The sequence below is a fragment of the Seriola lalandi genome, unplaced genomic scaffold (assembly GCF_002814215.2).
Source record: "Seriola lalandi dorsalis isolate HSWRI2012SDOR001 ecotype SW California unplaced genomic scaffold, Sedor1 jcf7180002054939, whole genome shotgun sequence".
NCBI lineage: Eukaryota > Metazoa > Chordata > Actinopteri > Carangiformes > Carangidae > Seriola > Seriola lalandi.
The window spans coordinates 2,019,028-2,029,630 of record NW_019525659.1 but is presented as its reverse complement, the minus strand read 5'-3'; the positions used below and the strand labels follow the sequence as shown (position 1 = coordinate 2,029,630).

Here is a 10,603-nt window from a genome sequence, read left to right as displayed (position 1 = left end):
TGGTTTTTCTTCAGTTTTATTGAAGACAGGGTGCACAGCGCACATGAACTGAAGCCCACTCCCTCCTTAAAAACAACACTGATCTCTTTTCATTTAGAGTTTTCTGCACAATGACTTGAAGATATTTAATGTTGAGCTCACATCAAGGTGATGACCGTCTGCATCTCTGCACCAAAAACATCATCTCAGTATCAAATGTGCAAACGCAAAGCTGCTGTCAGTTGATGACAGGCTGTAAAAAGTAAAAATAATCTTCTCCACATCAACTCTTCACTGAGTCTGTGACTTAAAACATCAGTAAAATTCTGTACATCTCTCCCTAAGGCAACCCTGTTCTCTGAAGCCTGTGTGCAGGGACAGGAGTCAGCACCACACACACACACACACACACACACACACACACACACACACACACACACACACACACACACACACAGTGTCTATTGCGTCTCCTCGGCCTGCGTTGGAGGAGCTGGTGGTGTTCTGGGCCTGCTGTGCTCCTCTGTTCCTGACCCATCAGTCATTCCTGCTGCTGCTGAGCTGCTGGGGTTCACCACCTCTGTCCCACTCTGCAGGAATTTACGCAGGTCTTTTAGAGCCGGTCTGAGCATCTGCACTAATGCCAGCAGGGCGGCCTGCGTACCCTCCAGGGCCTGGGCTTGTCTCTCCTGAGCGAACGCCTGAGCCTCCTGGGAGCGCCGCATCATGTGCAGCAGCTCGTTCTGGCCCTCCAGGTGCTGGGCGATCTGCCGGATGTGGACGTTGGTGACTCTCTGCTCCTGCAGCAGGCGGGCGGAGTTGAGGGCGATGCGGCTCTTCAGCTCCTGAGGTTTGGCCTGACCCTGAGGAGGAGGCGGGGAAGCTGAGGACGAGGCCAGCATCTCGACTGGAGCCTCGACGGCCGCCACCACGGTGGGAGCGGAATCACCGACGGTGGTGGTGCAGTACTCCACCACGCCTCCATCCTCCAGGGTGTGGTACGTGGTTTCAGCTGGACACAGGACAGAAAAGGCTTTTTAGTCATGAGTTACTGTAGCGAGAGAATCAGCAAAATAAAACCTCTCAGGTCACCCAGTTAAAGGAAACTTTAACATTTTGGGGAATTTGCAAATGTGCTTTCTCGTTGAGGTTGAGATGAGAAGATCAACTCTACTGTCTCTGTATGATGCCGGGAGATAGAAGCTTTAACCCTCCTCTGCTTTCGACTTTATACCCTCATTGGAGTGAAAACGTCCTGAACGGTACGACAGCCAATCAGAATGAGGTACTTCTGTTGAGAGTGATGTCGGGGGTGAGTGGGGTCAGTGGAGGATTGGCTCAGACAAACGAACTGAGCTGTGAGGTGACTGAAGTTAGAAAACATCACAGAAAACAAACAGACTGGTCTGGTACAGACTGAATATTCTGAAGTCAAACAACTCCATCATCATCATCATCATCATCATCATCATCACATACACTGTGACATATCGGCTGTCAGAGCCATGATGAATGATGGGGATTATGTTGCACAAGAAGTTCACTGAGTTTTTAATTGGGAAAATGAGTTCAAACTGAGACAGCCGTCCTCCACTTTAACCTCACTGCTACACACAGTTCAGACTGCAGTCCTGCAGTGCGAGGCACTCTCTCTGTAAATGATTTTTATCTGCCACTGTGAGAAAAACAAATATTTATGATGATTGTTCCAGTACCAGCCACCAGGGGATCCTCCAGTTCATTTTTGGTGAAATATTTATTTTTATTTTTGCCCTGTCTGTGAGAGGGAAACTTAACTTTATTTCCTCTCAGTGAGCGTAAATGTAATTATTTGTTGCCTGTATATCTGCACACTTCAGCTGAGGACCTTGTGTGACTGTTGACACCTCATCTTTTAGGGACTGGTTGGGGTTTGACTTGTCTCTGTCCACAGCAGTAAAATATAATCTTAACTAATTACTTATTACAGTTTTTCACAATCGTTAAAAGACGTTTCTTGAAACCTTCCATGCTTTTCCATGCAGCGCCATATTCAAAAATCATATTGTGATTACTTTGGCAGATACTGCGATTACAATATGATATATATTGTAATAAATCATGTGATTTCTGTCGGTCTTGTACCAAACAAACATGTTCCTTTACATCTGGAGAATATGATGTGTAGGCTGGAGCGTCTCTGTAGCATTACAACACTGATGGTGCTAACAATGCGCAACAATGTACCTTCTTCAAAAAAAAAAAATGCAGCTCCTGTGATTTCAATATCGCACTTGGCCATATTGTGATTTCAATTAATTGTGCAGCCCTAATATATACTGTATATATATACATACACATATACGTATCCAACAACCTGTGCACTCTGACCTGTCTTATATTGGTTTCATCACATCATCAGCAACAACTGTTCTTTAGTTGTTTGTTTGATATGAGATCTGTGCTGTAGTTGTGTTTAACTTCTGCTACATGTGTTTACCATTGTACATCACAATCACAGTGCATCGCAGAGCAGAGTGTATTTTACTGAGTGAAAATGTGTTTAGAGTTTTGTAAAAAGGTGAAATGAGATCTGCAACTTGTGTCTAACCAGGTGAACGAGTAACTGATTCAGTGAATGTGTTCAGGTCACTGAGGATTCGGTTCAGAGAATGGGATTTAGTGTCTTAGCAATTCATAAAAAGTGTAAAAGCTGACCAGCATCAGGCATCTGCTGTCACAGCTCAGACAGTTTATGTAATGACCAACTCCATGTATGAAGACCTTACTATGAGCCACGTGGACCGAGGTGCTCTTCTGTCTAAGAGTTACAGTGGCTGCTGGGAGAAACTCACCGTTCAGTGGCTTGGCTTCATCACAGACGGTCGCTGAGCCGGCTGGAAGAGCTACAACACACAGAGACAAGATGATGATAGAAATAACAGTGTTCTGTAGTAAACCAGCAGAAGACATGAGAAAATATAAAACACACTAAACTGTAACACACCACATGATTCACAGGATCAGTAATATACAGGTAGTAACATGAGACTCTGGGTCATGGAGGATGTTTGTGCACAGTGTGTCTCATACACATCTGCAGTGAGTCAAGGACACACACATGCCATCAAGATCAACACAACACAAATGAGCTGCAAGTCGCACAGAGCAGAAAGCGATGAACCCGAGTGGAGCATTAAAAGCAGTCATGGATGTATTATAATACAACCATGCGAGTGCGTCCCAGCCGGGTTCATCACTTTTTAGCGTCCCCTGGAAACACTTACGCTGTTGTGTTTGTGCTACTTTCAGTGTCTGTGGGTCAGCACATGTCAGACACAGCAGCTCTGTCCTGTGGTGAATATCTGCCGCCTCTAGGACGCATTATTATCCTTTACAGCGGCATCTCTTATGCCGATGATATCCAGCTGTGCTGCTCCTTTCAACCTGATGACAGAAACCGCTTGTCCATTTTAATGAATGTTTAGATGACTGAATGCTAATAACACAGAAGCTCCTACCATTGCTGCGGAAAATGTGGTCTCGCTGATTGGTTGTGTTCACCACAACCTTAAAAATGTAGGTGTCATTTTCAACCAGTTTGTGTAATTTAATAATCATGTCAACCATCTTACGCACTCGAGTTTTTTCCATTCCAGGGACATCGCCAAACTAAGATCTGTGGTGACCATGGTCGGGATGGACACGATTATTCATGCTTTGTTTCTACTTGTTTAGATAATTGTAATGCTCTGTTTACTAGTGTGAATCAAACCGCCCAAAAGGCTCTTAATCAGAAATAACAAGAGATCACACATCACACTAGTTTTATCCTCCTTCCACTGGCTCCCAATCAAACACAGCATCCATTTTAAAATACCGGTCCTCACCATTAGAGCCTTTGCTTGGCCGAACACCTTAATACATTGCTGACCTCTTCCTCCCATATGACAAATCGGGCACATGCTCTTAATTCATTTTATTGTCCGATTTCTTAAAGTTTTGTACTTTTTTATGATGTAAAGCACTTGGTGGTTTCTTATCTGTGAAAGCTTCTATATAAATACATTGTTCCTTACTTACAGTGTGCTTCTGTGTCTGGGTGTGTGGTGAGTATTCGCAGCCCATGTGATGTGTCAAACTGATGAATGTTTTCTGAATGTGTTTTCTTTACTGAACCTGGTTTGATTAAAGCACGGATGAACCAGATCCTGTGTAAGTTACAAGGTTTCCTGTCTCTATTGGTCAGGAGCTGCTGTTCTGTTGGATTGAATCATATATATATATATATATATATATATGATGTTTGTATGTGTTGAGTTCAGTTCACTCAATGAGCAACATCTCTGTCTGAGCTCTGAGGATAAGTCCAGCAGAGGGCAACACATCAACAGTTCAGTCCGCCTCTATGAGCAGACAGCAGCTCTTCACACTGACTCAGCCTTGTGTATGTTCACAGTGGAAACTTGTGTAACTTACTCTCTGCCAGTGTGACGGTGGCGGCGGTGTTCACCGTCACAGGTAGAGTGATCTCAGCATCCGAGTCTCCCGCAGGTAAGCTGATGATGGTGGCCTCCCCCAGGAGGTTACAGATCCGCTGCTGCATAGCGGTGAGGATGACGGGAACTGGAGTGCAGTCAGCGGAGGTCCCCTCTATGGCAGCCCGCGCCTGGGCCACCTTCCGACGGACCTCCGTCTTCATGTCGGACCACTTCTTCTTCACCTCGGGTAACTCTCTGGGACAGGTGGTGACAGCGTTGACCTTTTTCAGGATGTCCACCCACGCGTTATTCTTTGCCATGTGTGTGACTCCAGCATTGAAGTGGTTAACCAGTGTGTGCTTTTGTTTCTCTATTTCTTCTACAATAATTTCCACCTCTCTCTCCGAGAAATTCATTTTTCTCTTTTTCGCCACCGAGGCCATAATTGCAGGAATTCCTCTTTAGCGGAGGTAATTGTGCGTATTGTACGCAAAAATAGTAGGATTTACTCCACTGATGTGCGCAACGTAATGGCTTCCAGAATCGGCTTCTTCTTCCTACTAACAACGCTTACGGTAGCTGTGCTTGGAGCCCCGCCCACTGACAGCCCATTGGCTGGGTGTCTCACCAATCATGTTATATTCTCTATTGCCATTGGCTTAATCACACGTCAATCACTTAACGAGCCAAACTAACTATGTTCCACAGTTAACAGTTCCAAAATATCTTCACCGTTTATCTTCCAGCCGAAGTTGGTGAATGTGAGCGAGTAGGTTTTGTTTCAACATGTCATCAACAACAAACACAAAAACACAAATCAATAATCAGTCAGAAAAATATAATGGATACTGTTTATGTTTTTTTGTGTGTGTGTGTGTGTGTGTGTGTGTTTGTGTGTGTGTGTGTGTTTCAGTAAATATACTGTAGAAAAAATATATGAAAAAACTAAGCTAATATAAGTTGATTAAAAACCTACATTCATATAGAAGTGACAGCAAATGATTAATAACCTGAATGATAAGTTTAGCATATTAATTTATGTTACATAAGAAGGACACATGAGACTTCTTGATTTATTGCCTTAGTTTAATGTTTAATCTCTGTTCCATTTCAGAAGCATCACGTGTGTTCTTTTCCCACGTTTAAAAACACAATTTTATGAGATTTGGCAATAACCCCTTGTTAGAGGATTGAAGTTTCATGGCTTTCTCCTTTCCATGCATCCTGACCTGATGATGGTAGTTCATTTTTCATTCTAAACCTCATACTTAACAATAATGCAGCCCTCAGAGAGACTTCTGGCTCTGCTCCATACTTGAACTCAATCATTCAGCCTTATGCTCCTTCTCAGCCACTGTGTTCCTCTAATGAATGTGGTCTGTCATCACCATCTCTGCACACGAGACGGTCTCACACTGTTCTGGTCTGTGGTTCCCTGATGGTGGAACAAGCTATCAAAGTCTATCAGAGCAGGAGTGTCCCTCTCTGTCTTCAAGGATCTGTTGAAGACTCCTCTCTTCAGAGAGAACCTCCTCTCCCACCCTAACATATGTAAGTAAGACAAATGTCAGTGTTGGTTGCTAGAAAAACAGGAAGACCTCCCAGTGAGTCCTAATGGTTCCTTACTGCACCTGTTGAGTGTTGGTGAAGCTCGGTGTGAACTACCTTCTCCCAGTCCTCCTTATTGCTCATGTGTGGACACTCCCAGGGAACTGGGGGAGGAACATGGTGGTCCACACCCCACACCTGGTTCTTCATTAAGAATAAATCTCATAAATAAACCTTCAGACTTGGTTTCAGCTCCTGCATGATTTCAGAATCATTTAGGAGGATGTTAGAAATGTATGATCATGAAGTTGATATAAATATACGAGGTCTGGAACGACAATGAAAAAATTTGAAACCTTTAAATTTATAGCATGATGGATTCAGTGTGAGTACAAGTTAGTGGGATTCCACCACTTCTATAAATAGAAGAATTCTGCTTGTTTAGAAGATTAATGGTGAACAACGACTAATAAAGATAACTGTAAACAAACAAGTCTGTAAGGATAAACCTGAGACTGTAAGGGGGTCTACTGGAAATATTTCAATCCAGCATGATTGGTTTGTCGGTTTAATGACAAAAGAGAGATCATTTCCCCGCTATTTTTCTGGTTCATAAGAGTAGATTAAGATAAACTCGTAGATCCTGTTTACACTGCTTTCATCATCAGGTAACACATAGCCTAATGGGATGGAACAATGGAAACACTGGCAGACAGTAAGGGAGGGTCAGACACTCCTACTTTCCTTTTCTCCTGTTAGGCTTTAGAATGAGCTCACCTCTGCACAACAAACAGTTTAAACGCTTCAGTGGTTTAAACAGGTCAGTAACAGCTGTTCCACCACACCACTCACACACAGATTTTCTCTGCACTGTCATAAAAAGTAATCCTTTTTATATACCAGTTATTTACTGAAACTAACACTTCAGTTAATAGTAAAGAAGCAATGGTCTTCCATTGTTAAATAATAGTGGTTATTGTAGAAACAAAATCAGTCCCACTTTACAATCACATTATATTATAAAGGATTTATGAATGATTTATAGCTTGTAAACACTTTAGAAATCATTTATTAGCTGTTATAACACATTAGATAAACAGGGAAACAGTGACCTGCTGCTTGCCAAATAGTGAGCCCACATGTCTCTGTACTGTTCAGCCTCATATCTCATTAGTTACTGAGCTTTCTTTGTTTTCTCCATCATCAGCATTTGTACCTGCTTCTTCATCACATATTTAGTAAATTTTTTAGAAATTAACCACCATCAGCATATCTTTCATTTGGCATATCAAATTATGGAATATCCAATTATCATCAATGTCATATAAATGGTAGTAATTCATTAGTAAGATTGAGTAGTAAGTATTAACATGATCTTGCCAAATAGTGGGCCTGCATCAATGCATGAAAACTGTGTAATAGCTTGTTTATACTTGTTTATTTATGATTTATAAAGTTTTGAAAACCGAATTAATAACCTAATTATAAACCATTTTTAAATCCTTTATAAGGGTAGTCTTATTGTAAAGTGGTACCAAAAAATCTTTTTAAAATAAACATTTACATGTGTGTATAATATAGATTGGATTTAATTTACTTAAATTTAAAATATATATATATTTTACTATATTGTACGTCTGAGGTCGATTAACTTTACATATATTAAACAGAAGATGGCGCCAGTGAGCTGTGCTAACAGAGAATATAGCAGAATATGTTTCATTCCTTATTTTCGGATTCTCATTAAATATTCTTTCCACTCCAGTTTATCCAAAGGCCATGTTGTCTCCTCCCAGAAGGTAGGTAGTACTCTCATCAATGCGTTCATGCTGTAATCTCGCATCGTACCGCGAGACTTGCGGCGCACCCGGTTCCGCGAGCCAAATATCTTTCTCCTCTTAACGGTCGGCGAGTAAACGGCACTGGAATACTGAAATAAGCGTCTTCATCCGTGACGTTGTTTAAATCAGGAACCGTGTTAGTTGTGATGTTCGTATAAACGAGCTCCGTGTAAAGTGTTCGGTTCGACGCTGTGAAGGTATTTTTTTTACAGGAGGTGACAGATCACCACGTCTCGTTTCACCGGCGCCGACAGCATTTACTTTATGGTGGGATACTGAGCTAATGTCTCCACGTGCAATTACTACTGAGAGGAACCGGTTTCGTCTCAAGTGAACTCTGCCTGTGTTCGTGGGTAAGAGTCGGGTTTGTAAGCTAACCGCCGTTAACCTGCGGCTGCTCCTTTTGCTTACGGTGCCGGCTGAAATGGAGGGACATGTGACGTTGTCATCAGGGCTGGAGGTTTAACGGTAGCCCGAGCTGCTCTCTGACCGAGCTGACACTGAAGCTAGTAGAGTGTCAGGCTGTTCATGATGCACCAGCAGGGCTCGTTGATGCCCCCCTTGCTCGGTGATGTATTCTGCCAGTGCCGGTCGGGGGTCGACCCGGGCGGCGGAGGCGGGCACGCCGATGACCCCTCATCAGCTTCCCCATCTAAACCGGTCACCCGACAGCCCGTGGCCGATGACTGGCACTCTGACTCCGGCCAGTCAGCGCATCCATGTGACATATGTGGAGGACCCGAGCAGGAGCACAGACTGAAAGTACTGTTCCAGGTTCTGGATGTGAACGGTGATGGAGGCATTTGTGTCAACGACTTGACCATTGGGCTGAAGAAGTTGGGGGTACACCGCACTGAACACGAGCTCATGGTAGGTGGACATACCTCATCTCAGATAGTGACGGGTTTTCGTTTTGTGCCATTCTCCCTGTCATGTTCCTGCCCCTGTTTCTGTCTTACTGTTTTGTTTTCATATACAGTTGATTCGAAAATTAAAAATGCCTTTCCCGTTGGAGTATAAGTGCATAATTATATCAAACAACGACAAAGATGAATGCTGGGAGAAAGTAACAAGGAACAGACAACTGAATGTTGTTTAGGGTGAAAAATAGAAAGCAACAGGGAAAACAACACAACAACAGGGAAATCTGTAAGTGACTTATTTGTTTGGGAAACTAAAAACTACGCAATAATTTGGTTATTTGTAGGCCAGCTGATGAGAAATACGTTTGCTCTGAGTTCTTATTAGGAACAGCCTCAATTCCTCATGTCATAGATCCACCAGATGTTGGAAACTTTGGAGCATTATCCTGCTGGAAGTAGCCATTAGAAAACGGTAAACTGTGGCCTTGAAGGGATGTAGATGGTCAGCAACAATACTCAGAGAGACTGAGACATTCAGACCATGATTGAATGGTATTAAGGGCCCAAAGTGAGACAAGAAAATATTCCCTACACCACGTCACCACCTGCTTTAATTTTCCTCAAAGATGCAAATTCTTTGAAGTGTAATGTGATTCCCAGTCTGGTTGGTAGATTTGTGGTGAGTCAGATCACAAATGATGTGACACCAGTTCTTAGAATGAATCACATTACATTATTAACTAATGAACCTACATTATGGGGCAGGTTGCTCCTCCCAAAACACTGGTAGGACAGGACTACACCTCATTTCATTCCTATTTTCAGCCAATAAACACAAATGTTTTTTTTAATTATTTTTTTGTTATCATTATTCTTACATTGTCAATACCATTATTGTGAAAAACAAAAAATGTAGTGTGATGTAAATTTTAGGTCATATAGCCCACCACTGTAAAGTGCTTGATGAGTCTATATGTAACCTAAACATCTAAAATAAACTTTAATTTTGCCATCAAAGTTAATTTTTAATTTGATCTAAAAATCACCAAGACACTGCTGTTTGCCCAGTTAAAGCTTAAAATAGACATCAATTAGAACAATACTGAAGTGAAGTGATATCTCTCCTAATATCTGATCTCAGAACAGCGTTCTGTCCCATAATGGGCCTGATGCCTGTTTCATTCATCATGTAATTTACTGTCCTCTTGTGGCAGCAGCAGGGTATTGTCTCTGGAAGCTAGCTTGACTAACAGCAGTTGTACCTATAGTCTCTGTCATTTTCGTGGGTGTGACTGTGTCCTGTTGACAAAGGCTGGAGCTTGTTGAGCAGAGAAGGGTCTGGACTCAGCTTCCACTGTTCTGAGATCAGCTTTGATATTGTAGCATTTAACGCACGTGCAGACGTGCGTGGAAACTAAACTTGCGCATTAGAAAATGACTTCACCAGTCTTTTCTTCCTGAGCGTTAAGAGGAGCAGGAGCAAATAGATGAGCTAATTACACTGTGATTGTGTAGTTGGTTGTTCAGCTCTGCTTGCCTGTCTGTCACCACATGCCCCATAATATACAGAGCATGTCTCTCAACATCACCAAATTAGGAATTGCAGTAGAAATAAAGTAGCCACTGTTGTCATGTAATTAGTGGACAAATCTGGACACATGGGCCTTGATGGGGACATTAGAGTTTATATTTTCAAGGGGAGTCCTGCTGACATGCAGTGGGTGATGTATGATGAATAAAAACAATCTCTGGTCAGTCTCTGGCTTAAATGAACATATTTATTCTGGGGCCCAGGAAACAGACTTCACACAAGAAACATCATAGAATTTTTCTGAGCAATTCCTTCCTCCAAGGTCATAGTTAGTGTCTTCTCTGAAGAAGCAATCCCTGTAATAACAGTTTACTATAAGTA

At 42.4% G+C, this 10,603-nt stretch overlaps 2 protein-coding genes across 2 annotated transcripts in view; one reads left to right on the top strand and one right to left on the bottom strand.

The window, feature by feature from the left end:
* On the bottom strand, positions 1–5,020 carry naif1 (nuclear apoptosis inducing factor 1). The gene is made up of 3 exons (XM_023397838.2): positions 4,438–5,020; positions 2,814–2,864; positions 1–991 (listed from the first exon to the last, which is right to left on the bottom strand). The coding sequence occupies exons 1-3, from the start codon at positions 4,880–4,882 to the stop codon at positions 441–443; spliced, it is 1,047 nt and encodes a 348-aa protein (XP_023253606.1). The 5' UTR covers positions 4,883–5,020; the 3' UTR covers positions 1–440.
* A 2,820-nt stretch (positions 5,021–7,840) lies between these two features.
* slc25a25b (solute carrier family 25 member 25b) overlaps positions 7,841–10,603 on the top strand; it is a 19,489-nt gene continuing 16,726 nt past the window's right edge. Inside the window, exon 1 of the mRNA XM_023397875.2 lies at positions 7,841–8,698. Coding sequence (XP_023253643.1) covers positions 8,357–8,698 — 342 coding nt within the window. The 5' untranslated portion in view covers positions 7,841–8,356. The remainder of the gene's footprint in view (positions 8,699–10,603) is intronic.

Coding starts and splice junctions, on each gene's coding strand:
- naif1 (XM_023397838.2), bottom strand. CDS start 4,882: ATGGCCTCGGTGGCGAAAAAGAGAAAAATGAATTTCTCGGAGAGAGAG. Junction 2,865..4,437: donor CACCGTCACACTGGCAGAGA/GTAAGTTACACA, acceptor TGTGTGTTGTAG/CTCTTCCAGCCGGCTCAGCG. Junction 992..2,813: donor TGAAGCCAAGCCACTGAACG/GTGAGTTTCTCC, acceptor TCCTGTGTCCAG/CTGAAACCACGTACCACACC.